Below are 13,502 nucleotides of genomic sequence, written 5' to 3' on the forward strand. Positions count from 1 at the left end.
ACCAGATAATGAAGATGAAACTAGGGTGGATTCAGAAAAGAAAATAAAGCTGCTGGAATGGCCTAGCCAATCTCCTGAACCGAACCCAATAGAAAATAAAAACTAAAGATTAGAGTTTGTAGACAAGACTCAAAGAAACTTTAAGATTTTTAGACTCTGTTGAATTAAAAAAAGTCACACCTGAGGGATGAATGTGGCTTCATTCTTAATACAATCTTGAAGCTCTCATTACAAAAAAAAACGTATTTTTTACAAAATATTAAATAGTAGTTCAGTACCTTTTCCTTGTGTCGTTCCATTGATATTAGACATCAATTTTTGGTTTTTGGTTTCCTTTATTTGTATGTTTGGATTGTTTGAGGTTTCAAGGGTCAAGTTCATATCAACAGTTCCATTAGAAATATATTTATCCAGGAAAAATAATTTTCAAAATTCAATTCAAAATCGATTTTCATAATTATACACTTTGTTCATCTACTGAATAATTTTAGGGAAAAGGATTTACTTTTTAAAGTGTAACTAAATAAAAATAAACAAGTAACTAATACTGCCAGTATGTGGTGCTAAACTTCATAATTAATTATTTATTCATACATTTGACTGATCATACACTGTAAAAAATGTAGGGTTCCACAAATTCTTCATGTTGTCCCAAAACAAAGGCATTAAGTTAACTTAAAAAAATGTAAAAAATTAAGCAGTTGGAACACCAAACCAATAAAGTTCTCCCAAAAACCTCTCAAGAATTGTGTTGTTTCAGCTCATTTTAAATGAGTTGTTTGAACAAGCAGCAAGTTTTTTGAGTGAATGGCTGATTAAATCAGCAAGTAAATGGCTTTCTTTATAAATATATCATTGAACTAATTCATCTTATTCATTCAAATTGCAGATTCTTTCAGAAATTAGACAACATTATAGATAATGTTGTGTTTTATTTTGTAATACTGTGAGAACTAGCTGAAAAAATACAATTGAGAACAAAAAAATGAACTAAAATATAGCTCAGACTTGAAAAAAATCTGGGTCGAGCACAATCAATCTGTGTTAAAACAACATGAAGGAAGTAAGTTAATTTATTAGTTTTGACAAATTTAAGTGGATTGAACATAAAACAATTAAGTTAACAAAACTAATTAGTTTAGAAATTACATTATGTGTAATAAAATGAAATTACACAGAGACAAAATTATCGAACACATGAAGGAAGGAGGGCTGTAAAAAAGCATGGAAGGGCAAGACAGCAGCTGAAATCTCTCAGTGGTTATTCAGTAGCCCTGCTTCTTGTCAATGTAAATGAATATTAGCTGCTTCAGTCCGACATCTACTTTACCAGATGATAAAGATGAAACCAGGGTGGACAATTTAGCAAGACAATGAGCACAAACACAGCCAAGGAAACCCTTGATTGGTTTCAGAAAAGAAAATAAAGCTGCTGGAATGGCCCAGCCAATCTCCTGACCTGAACGCAATAGAAAATGAAGAACTAGAGATGAGAGTTTATAGATGAGACCCACAGAAACATCACACCTAAACGAAGAATTAAATTCCATTCTCCAAGAGGCGTCTTGAAGCTGTCATTTTATATACAATTGAAAAAAATACAATACAAAAAAAATGAACTGAAATATAACTCAGAATTGAAGAAATTCTGGGTTGAGCACAATCAATTTGTGTTGGGACAACATGAAGGAATTAAGTTAATTTATTAGTTTTTACAAATTTAAGTGGATTGAACATAAAACAATTAAGCTGCCCCCCAAAACAAAACTAATTATTTTAGAAATCATGTGTAATAAAATGAACTTACATAGGGATAAATTATCAAACACATGAATAAAGGAGGGCTATAAAAAAGGCATGGAAGGGCAAGACAGCAGCTGAAATCTTTCAGTGGTTATTCAGTAGCCCTGCTTCTTGTCAATGTAAATGAATATTAGCTGCTTCAGTCCGACGTCTACTTTACCAGATGATAAAGATGAAATCAGGGTGGACAATGAGCACAAACACAGCCAAGAAAACCCTTGATTGGTTTCGGAAAAGAAAATAAAGCTGCTGGATCGGCCTAGCCAATCTCCTGACCTGAACCCAATAGAAAATAAGAAAGATGAGAGCTTATAAAAGAGACTCACAGAAACGTCAAGGGAAAAAATCACACCAGAGCGATGAATCCCACTATAGAGGCATCTTGAAGCTGTCATTTGTATATACAATTGAAAAAACACATGAAAAAAACATGAAAAAGCATGTCCCTATTACTTTTTACAAATTTAAGTGGATTGAACATAAAACAATTAAGTTGTCCCCCAAAAAACCTAAAGAATTGTTTTGTTTATTTTATATAAGTACTTTAAACAAACAGTAAACATCATTATTTGAGTGTATGCTGTTCACCCTGTGGTAATGTTTTGCCGTATACAGAATGACGGCGTAGTTTACTTTGTCGAACTTGAGAAAAATGACACCGATGTGACCTGAGTGGGTTGAGCACTGAGCCTTTATCTGGACTTTCCCATCTCCAGGCAGGATTAGGCTAATGCTCTTGTCAAGCAGAGGTGCTTCAGAAAGCTCCAGATGGTCTGAAGTCCCGCTGACCGTCTGTAGCAGAAACACATGCAGGTCAGACAGCAAAGGGCTTAACACACATGAACACACACACACAGCTGACTGACACGCGTGCAGCTCAAACGCAAAGGCAACAATCATTTAAAGGATTATTTTGCGTTCACATTCAGTTAACAGAACTAATGTTGATTACTACTAATTTTCTATGGAGGACCAGGAGGTGGTTAGAAATAAGAAGACTCAAATTGTCAAATTAATAATTGAAGCATTAAAATTTATATACATAAAGCACAATTTAAATGGACATATATATATTTGTGTTAATTTAAAGTATTTTTGGATGGTTAATTCCGCTGGGGCGCCCTCTGAAATAGAGACTAAGCCGAAGAAAAATGAATGAATGAATAAATTGTTTTTAAATGTCATTGTTTTCCCAGTGATGGGTTGCAGCTGGAAAGACATCCGCTGCGTAAAACATATGCTGGAATAGCTGGCGGTTCATTCCACTGTGGCGACCCCTGATAAATAAGGGAATAAGCTGAAAATGAATAAATGAACGAATGTCATTCAATATACCAATAAAACGATGCATTTAAAAATAACTTAAATGTATAAATAAATAGACAGTTTCATAACTCATGTTAAATTCATTTTAAATTATTTATCAATATATTTTTTGCAGTTTGATTTATCAGCATTTGAAACATGAATTAAACAAACAGTTATAAAGATGTATTTATTTATACATTTGAAGGTTAATTTTAAATACGTTGTTTTATTGCTTTATTAAATGTTGCTTTATTTTACAAGCTAAACGTATTACTGCTCTTAATTGGAAAAATATAAATGAAGCTCGAATTGGAAAGTGGATTAAAGAAATGGCGTCACATACAGTGCTCAGCATAACTGAGTACACCCCATTTTGAAATTGAATATTTTTATCCATTTCTCAGTGAATATAGGCAATGTATTTTGGTGCATTTAAACAAAACAGATTTATTAAACAGATATGTTTATTATAATAATATTTTAGTCACCAAACGTTTAAAAATTGAAAGATAATACAATTAAATTCAAGCTAAATATTGCCAAAAAAAAAATTTACAACCTACAAAATTTCAACTAGGGCAACGCAGTGGCGCAGTAGGTAGTGCTTTCGCCTCACAGCAAGACGTTCGCCAGTTCGAGCCTTGGCTGGGTCAGTTGGCGTTTCTGTGTGGAGTTTGCATGTTCTCCCTGCGTTCTTGTGGGTTTCGTCCGGTTGCTCCGGTTTCCCGCACAATCCAAAGACATGCGGTACAGGTGAATTGGGTAGGCTAAATTGTCTGTAGTGAATGAGTGTGTATGGATGTTTTACAGAGATGGGTTGCAGCTGGAAGGGCATCCGCTGCGTAAAACATGTACTGGATAAGATGGTGGTTCATTCCACTGTGGCAACCCCGGATTAATAAAGGCATTAAGCCGAAAAGAAAATAAATGAATGAAAATGTCAACAAGATTTTTCCTCTTTTTTTATTTGTTTTGAATATTTTCTATAACAAATAAATCGCTGTACTAGTTTTTGGACCATTATCGTAAGTTATTTTGTTAGAAAAGCCCCAGATTTGGCTTTAGCACTGACTAATCTAATGTATATGCACAAATATAATATTGTATAGCTTCCTATTAAAAAAATATGAATTTAAAAGACAGATTTGTGAGGGGTGTGCGTATATATGCTACAGTGCATTGGCACTGTATGTCAATGGAAAAGATCACATACATTGTCAAAAAATGATTTTGAGGATATCTGGAGACCTTTTAATAACTTTCTTGTACTTAATAAGTACAATGTAAATGTTGGCAGTCTGCTACAAGAACAAGCTCTGAGGGTGTAGAGGAGTACCATAGTCTAAACAGACTTGGGAAACCCTCTTTACCTGATTTAAACATATCCCTCTTTCTTTTTTTTTTTGTTCTTGTTTTGTGTGTTTTTTTTTTTTGTTTGTTTTGTTTTGTTTTGTTTTGTTTTGTTTTGTTTTGTTTTGTTTTGTTTTGTTTTAGACAACACTTGATGGTTCATTTGCGTATTAGTAGACTGTCTGCTTAATATCTGTTGATACTGCTCCTTCAACAGTACTATCAGTAACTTTGCAGGTACATGTCAACTTACACAACTTACACAGTCTACAGTCTACTAATCTATTAAGAATTAGCTGGCATGTAGATGCAATGTAACTTAAATTCAACAAACAGACCATCAAAATAAAGTCAGAGCTTTTTTTTTTTTTTTGGTGGGAGGGAGAATAGGGTGCAAAATGTTTGCTGTGTCTACGTGATTATTATTCTGTCACTTTGTAATCTGTCGTAATATGCAAACTGAAAAAAGTAATAAATATATTGTACAAAATGTTGAAAAAATGCCTTTTCTGTGTAAAATTGCAAATTCATTGACGAGAAAATTTGATGTCTGACAATTTTTGAAAATGGCACTTGTACAGCTCATATAATACACAAGTTTTAAGTGTATTGCTTTTTTGATTGTTGAGTTTGACCTTGTTTAGTTTTTCTTTATGTTAAGCATTTTTTTTACAAATGTTGTCAGATGAGCTTAACTTTCTTAAATAAGGGTGTCAAAATGAATTGTTTCTTTGGTGCCCTACAATGCAGACGTGGACAATTCGGTATCGGTTCAGTAATAATCATAACCGGTTATTACGTACTGACATCATTTATCTCATATGCGCTGAGGGAGGCGAGCGCGAGTATTTACATTGCTACAACTACTTAAAAACTCAGAAACTGTACAGTTTCACTGCATGTGTGTTTGCTGGACAGTCTTTCCCTGACACTTACAGCAGAAACCCTATTTCGCTGCAATTGAGAGAATAAAATAAAGTCCGTTTCTCTCTCTCTCTCTCACTGTGGCCCATTTGACCTGCTGGCATGACTTTTCCTCTCCTTTCGGCTGTTTTACAGCGATACTTCTGGATAAAGTCATGAGTGCGCCTGCAGAGTTTTCTCCATCGTGTCTATCATGGATCAGCTGTGATTGCTGCTGCCGCTTATCAGTATCGCTCACCTGTGAACAGTGCCAACGCGCAAGAGCCAATCGCAGCCCTTTTTATTGAGCATGTGACCAATCAAAGGGGGGTAAGAGAACTTGGTAGACAAGGCTCAGAAAGAGAGCGGGATATTTATATTTGTTTATATTATTTGCTATAAATGCTCATGTTGTTTAAAGGTACAGTTTATAAATCTGACTGTTTGTATTAAATGAAAAAATTGTATTACAAATAGTATATAAATATATTTATACATTTTAATACAAGAATTGTTGTACTGTGAAGAAAATATAAAACTGTATGGAAAGCATCGTCAATGCACCGTGATGCACCGAGATATCGAATTGAACCGAATCGATAGCATGATAATTGTAACCGAACCGAACCGTGAGACCAGTGTAGCTTCACACCTCTATTCTCAAATGTTCCTGTTTTTATTTTTGGGGATTGTTATTGGGAAAATAAATATCAATATGCAGTATTTAAACAATATTAGTAATTGTATGAGGTGAAATAAATCAAGCAATCCACTAATGCTTGTTTACTCACACACAACCTTTTAATGAATTTCAATAATAAAAAAAATTTATACAATAATTTTTTCATTGTGAGACTCTTCATATTTTTATAACTTCAACATATGTCACTTATTCAATAATTCAACATTTTATGTTCAGGATATTTCAGAAGGTTTTCAATTGACTGTCAGTTGTAGACAAATTACTGTATTTTAATAATATGTACAGTATTAAACACGATCACCTCACAGCAAGAAGGTCAAGGTTTGAGCTCCGGCTGGGTCAGTTGGCATTTCTGTGTGGAGTTTGCATGTTCTCCCCTTGTTCGTGTGGGTTTCCTCCGGGTGCTCCGGTTTCCCCTACAAGTCCGAACACATGCGCTATAGAGGAACTGTATAAGCTAAATTGGCCGTAGTATACGTGTGTGAATGTGAGAGTGTATGGGTGTTTCCCAGTACTGGGTTGTAGCTGGAAAGGCATCCGCTATTTAAAACATATTCTGGAATAGATGGCGGTTCATTCCGGTGTGGAGATCCCTGATAAATAAAGGAACTAAGCCGAAGGAAAATGAATGAATGAATTGCTGTGTGTACTGTGTGTTTTGACTTGTGGCGTATTTTGCAGTACTGTGCGGTTCTTCGACATTATTGCTCTTTCGCTGGTTTGACAGCTGCCATTATCCACAGTTGTTGGTAGTTTTGGATAAAAGTGTCTGCTCGATGCTTAAATGTACTGTAAATGTTAATGTGAGATATACAGTTGAAGTCAGAATTATTAGCCCCCCTTTGAATATTTTTTTCTTTTTTAAATATTTCCCAAATGATGTTTAACAGAGCAAGGAAATTTTCACAGTATGTCTGATAATATTTTTTCTTCTATAGAAAGTCTAATTTGTTTTATTTCGGCTAGAATAAAAGCAGTTTTGAATTTTTTAAAACCATTTTAAGGTCATTATTATTAGCCCCTTTAAGCTATATTTTTTTGATAGTCTACAGAACAAACCATCATTATACAATAACTTGCCTAAATACCCTAACCTGCCTAGTAAACCTAATTAACCTAGTTAAGCCTTTAAATGCCACTTTAAGCTGTATAGAAGTGTCTTGAAAAATATCTAATCAAATATTATTTAATGGGAAAATAAATCAGTTATTAGAGGTGAGTTATTAAAACTATTATGTTTAGAAATTTGTTAAATAAATCTTCTCCCCTCTAAACAGAAATTGGGAAAAAAGTAAACGGGGGGCCTAATAATTTTGACTTCAACTGTATATAATATAATATAATATAATATAATATAATATAATATAATATAATATAATATAATATATATGTGTGTATATATTTATTTATTTATTTATTTATTGTTTTTTTTCCATTAGACACTATTTTACCAGCTGTTATATGAAGTTCTGTTCACTATTTAAGTTGCATCAGTATTTTTCAATTTCTACCCACCACTATCAGTATTTCAAAACAACAATAGAAATCATTAATATCTTATTAATATGATGATTAGGACAACCCTTAGCACTTTTTTTCAAATGAGTTTGCATTTTAACAATCAAGCTGAAAGAGCTTTATGTCTGTCAGTGATAAAGCATGTCTGAAAAAACACTCCACTAGCCTAATTTTACAACTCTACTGGAGTTAAACAGTTGAGTTTTAACATTTTTGAATCTATTCAGTCGATATCTGGGTTTGGTGGGAGTACTTTCAGCTTAGCTTAGCATAAATCGGGGTTCTGCTTATTTGTCTCTTAGGTCTTGTTTTGTATTTCCAGCTTGTTATATTTGACTTCCTGTATGTTTGTGTACCTAATGTTGTCTCTACTTGTTAACTGTTTCTTTCAATATCTACTTATACTATCTCTTTTTGTTACATTCTTTGTAAAGTGTCCTTGAGCTCTGGAAAGGCGCTATATAAATAAAATTTATTATTATTATTATTATTATTATTATTATTATTATTATTATTATTATTAAATCATTGAATTAGATAAAACCATTAGCATCTCTTTCACAAATTTCAAAAATGTTTCTATTTAAAGCTTGACTCTTCTGTAGATACAAAGTGTATTAAGACTGACAGAAAATGAAAAGTTACAGCAGCAAAATTCCTTGATTATTACACCAGAATGAGAGTATAGTTCCTAGCCATATAGAACTAGAAAATAGCTATTTTTCATTTTCCGATGGTCTTAGTACACTATGAAACACTATTTTTAACACTAGTACACTATTAAATTTTTTGAGCGAGATGCTAATGGACTAATCCAATATATTATATAATATCATAAAGGTGACACTTTTATGAACACCACTCAGTTAGTTATGAACACTACTTTCAAGTAAAGTGTTAAATTCTTTATAAATGATGTTGTTTTTTGTTTTTCCAGTTTGATGTCTGGTTTGGCAGCACTCGACGCCAAGTGCTCCAGTCGACTGGGCATCATGACGATCTCATACTATCTGTGGACGACGTTTGTGGCGGTGGTGGTGGGCATCGTAATGGTGATCATCATCCACCCGGGTGGAGCTGCGCAGAAGGAGGACTCGGAGGACAGCGGGAAGGCCATCATGAGCTCTGCGGATGCCCTTCTTGATCTCATACGGTAAGTCTGATTTAATGTTCATGATAATAACTACATTAAACTATTTTCCATCAATCAGTTAAGTTGAAGAAACCAGGTATTTTGTTGTCACCCACTCAGCTATTGGTGTGTGAAGTGGTGATGTATGTAGTACTGTTGCTGGGTCCAAGCCAAATGAATTGACAAAACTCAAGAGTCGTTTATGACTTTTGTTACATTACAACACAAATAAAAGGGCCATGAAACCTCCCTCCTTTGGTTCAAGTCTACATCAGAATTCTTTCAGAAAACGCTTCATGATGGGCGTGGAGATCTGCAAGGAGAGGGAGGAGTGGGCGTGGCCAGCAGAGCAGGGGAAACAGAGGGGCAAACGACTGTTGTCAGTTGGCTCACTAAATGAGACACAAACCATGAGGAGACGCATGATTTTATAATTTACAAAGTTACAATGCAAAGAAATAAACAATAAGGGATTTAATGGCCTGCTAAAATTGTTATTCGTAATTTCAACTACCCTACTGAAAAAACCAGCTTAAACCAGCCTAGGCTGGTTGGCTGGTTTTAGCTAGTTGAGCAGCCTGACTTTAGAGGGGTTTTGGCCATTTCCAGGCTGGTTTCCAGCCATTTCCAACCTGGTCTTAGCTGGTCAGGCTGGAAAATGACCAGCTAAAACCAGCTTGACCAGCCTAGCCAGGCTGGGAGCCCAGCCAAAACCAGCTATGTCCAGCTTAAACCAAATGAAATGGCCAAAACCCTTCTAAAACCAGGCTGGTCAACCAGCTAAAACCAGCCAACCAGCCTAGGCTGGTTTAAGCTGGATTGTTCAGCAGGGTACACATAACCACAATTTGTTATATCATCATAAAGATAATCATGTTTCTATAAACACTATAAATGAGGAGGACTTTTCTCCTCCTCAATCCCCGGGTATGAATGCAGTCACAGTGGATAGAAGTGCAGCAGGTCTCTTTATTCCAACCATTAGCCCTGCCTGTAATCTGGAGGATTTTAAACATAGGAGAACAAAGCAGCACGGATATAGGCGATGTGTCTGAATGGTAACGAACTCAAGTGATAAAAGACAAAGTCGGCCATTCTCCAATTCTCGTACAGTTCTCCTGACAATAATGCTTGCTGCAAACCAACAGCTTTGCTGTTTCGGCCCTGACAGCGTCACAGGGGAAAACATGCAACAAACCCCATGGATCATGGACACAAACACATATGACCCTTCATGTACGGCTAAGTACTGTGTGCCATGCGCGGACGCAGTCTCACCCAGTCATTGGTTATCACAGCTTGGCAGGTCTACCTTGCCTTCGGAAAGCACGTGCTCTCATGAATAATTAAGAAGCAGGCTCTTCTCATAGGATCAGAAAATTCCACTATAAATTAAGGCTGCTCGATTATGGGAAAATTAATAATGACGATTATTTTTTGGGGTCATAATTGTAATAAGATTATTCAAAACGATTATCAGTTGAAGTCAAAATTATTCGCCCTCCTATGAATTTTTTAAAAATAAATATTTCCCAAATTATGTTTAACAGATTCAGGAATTTTTCACAGTATTTATTTTGGCTAGAATAAAAACAGGTTTAAATGTTTTTTAAACACATTTTAAGGTCAATATTATTAGCCTCCTTAAGCAATATATTTTTTGATTGTCTGCTGAAGAGACTACTGTTATACAATCACTTGCCTAATTACACTATTTAAACCTTTGAATCACACTTTAATCTGAATACTAGTATCTTATTAATATCTAGTAAAATACTATGTGCTGTCATCATAGCAAAGATAAAATAAACCAGTTATTAGATCTATTATGTTTAGAAATGAGTTGAAAAAATCTTCTTTCTGTAAACAGAAATTGGATAATAATTCTGACTTTGACTGCATATATACAGTTATTTTCCTCCATGTAAATAAGGAAAGGGAAATAAATACACTAGAATAAAAATATGAAACAAGCTGTGCTTAAGCATCTTCACAGTAAGAAAAAACTTTAACTATAGCCACGAAAGTTCAAGAGCAGTGAGTGATTTTGTCCTTTTGTTGTTTGTTTAATAATAAAAACAGTTGGCAGCAGGAATATTGCGCACTGCCACTTTAAGAGCAGTGCAGTTCTGCTTAATTGTTTCACTTTCACATATCTTTTGATTCTCAACTAGTTTGTTTATTACACAAATGAGGGTTAATATGAATAATCACTAAACACCACGCTGTCACACAAATTTGCATATATATATGACCATTAAAGCGCTCACGTTAAGATGGGTTAGATGTGTGTGCTCTGCTCGTCTCTGAGTCTGAGCGCACACACACAACAGCATGCGCTCTCTTTTGCGCTTTAAAAAACATGAATGATTCGAATGTACATCAGTGAATGATGCGCATCCCGTGCTGCAAAAGTTACATTACACTACATGCTTTCAGTAATTTTTACGTGAAACTGAGCTTTGCAGATCAACAGATGTGTACAATTAGAAAGGGGGCGGTATGTGATGCTATAATCATTTTATCTCGGGTAATGTGCTTTCATAAACATTAGAAGCCAAAATCGAAATCAAAACCGAATTTTTTAAGTAATTGCACAGCCCTACAATGAATAATAATGAGAAACTGTGATCACTCCACTAGCAGATTCGCGCTACGTCACCGATTTTAGCTGACAAAATCTCAAAATCATCCAGTTTTCCTCACAATTAATGCTGACAGGGGCTAACATTGTCTTAATTGATGCTCAACGCACACAAATCTGTTAAAATCTTTTTAAAGCAAAGCTCATGGAATTTCTAGAATATCATTGTATTTCAAATGGTTTTTTCCAGACACTGAAAGTCCGGAAATTTGATATATTTGTCCAAGTCCATGTCATGTCCAGTGTTTAAGTCATGAAATATCATGTGTTTTATATTTGACTTACAGTATATATAGCTCATTTTTCTGTAAGAATTGATCTGTTGTGGTAATTCTATAGCTGCTATAGTAATAGAACAACTATAGTCATTTAAACAAATTACCATTTTCCATCAATCAGTCAGTGGTGGAACGAATACTAAAAAATCATACACTCTCAGAAATAAAGGTATGAGAGCCGTCACTGGGATGGTACTTTTTTAAAAGCTATACATTTGTACCTAAAGGGTCTCTATTAATACCTCAAGGGTACTGTACATATTAGTACCTAGTGTACCTCTTAAAATGTTTAGGTACAAATATAAGCTTTTGAGATACCAATATGGACCCTTTAAGTACAAATGTGTATCTTTTGAAAAGGTACCAGTGACAGCTCTTGTACCTTTTATTTCCGAGAGTGTACTCAAGTTAATGTACCATTACTTACCCAAAAATGTAGCGCAAGTAGAGTAAAAGTATCGGTTGTAAATATTACTCAAAGTATGAGTAAAAAGTAGCCCTTTTAAAAGTACTCAAGAGTAGTGAGTATTACGCTGGGAATGGTTGATGCGTCGATTGGTCCATGTGTGTGTGAAAACGTAACATTCTGTAGTGCATTTAGTGATTGGTTAAGGTCATTTGATGATTTCAGTCATCATACAGTACACGGTTTCCGCTACATTCATTCGTCCATGGCGGGGCGCCACGTCAAAATTGATCCCGCCACGGCAACATTACAGCTTCTCATTCAAAACATTCAGTTGTTTTTTTTTTATAGCGGGTGATAATCGCACCAAAATGTATTAAAAGGTAAGTGAATTATAACAGCACAAACTTTTCTGTAACCGTAGTAGTGCTGTGCGCTATTTGTTTAACTCTTTAAGGTTACGTGCTGACTGACTGACTGGCGGACTGACAGGTGCGTGATGGGTGAGGCCAGCAAACATGAAGTATAGCCGTTTCACTTTACTTCAGGACACATTAATGGCGCTCTGCAGGTCTATTGAAGACATCCATAAGTATTCCTAGAAAATCTAATATATGTTGGAGACATATAAACGCACTATATCGCACTTCTGCAGCGTTTATTAGAGAGCACACAAGAAGATCTGAGCTTGAGCACTGAGCAGCATATATTTGAGGGGGCGTGCAAGAAGTTTTGTGCACGAGCAGAAGAAATCGGCGCGCAAGCAAAGAGGTTCGCATGCTCGTAGGCTATTACATAAATGCGACCTCGAATTGTAATACTGCGCTCACGACGTTTGTCATTGAAATAACGCCACAGGTAGTTGGTAGATCTGACTACAGCTACAGATCTACAGCTGGAAAAAAATCCTATAGGAAACACTGCAGTAGACCAGTGGTGCTCAACGCTGTTCCTTGGAGATCAACCTTCCTGCAAAGTTCAGTTTCAACCCTGATCAAAAACACCTGAACCAAATAATTAGGACCTGAACAGCACTTGATAATTACAGGCAGGTGTGTTTGATATGGGTTGCAACTGAAATCTGCAGGAAGGTCGATCTCCAGGAACAAGTTGGTCACGTCGGCAGTAGACATTCGCCATCAGTGGCATGTAGTTTAAACAGTCTCTGCGTCATTGCGTGTAACAGTTTTGTCATGAGGCTGTTCTGTATAACACGATTTTCTTTGTGTGATTTGATTGGATGACAATTATGGAACTGTTTATTCTACTTCTAGTACTCTACTTCTACTTCTTCTCTACTAGCCAATCACCATAGACAAGAAAAATAATGAAGTAGTGCCTACAGGTTGAAGGAAAATAGTAGAGTAAAAGTACTGATACTGCACTAAAAATGTACTCAAGTCAAAGTAAAAGTACACATTTTTAAAACTACTTTAGTTTAGTAAAATTCCTGAGAA

At 35.3% G+C, this 13,502-nt stretch overlaps 1 protein-coding gene across 1 annotated transcript in view; it reads left to right on the forward strand.

The window, feature by feature from the left end:
- Nucleotides 1–13,502, forward strand: part of slc1a7a (solute carrier family 1 member 7a) — a 52,955-nt gene that overhangs the window by 16,169 nt on the left and 23,284 nt on the right. The window contains exon 3 of the mRNA XM_056472447.1: nucleotides 8,523–8,738. Within this exon, the coding sequence (XP_056328422.1) occupies nucleotides 8,523–8,738 (216 nt within the window). The remainder of the gene's footprint in view (nucleotides 1–8,522; nucleotides 8,739–13,502) is intronic.

Source organism: Danio aesculapii, chromosome 2, assembly GCF_903798145.1.
Source record: "Danio aesculapii chromosome 2, fDanAes4.1, whole genome shotgun sequence".
Taxonomy (NCBI): Eukaryota; Metazoa; Chordata; class Actinopteri; order Cypriniformes; family Danionidae; genus Danio; species Danio aesculapii.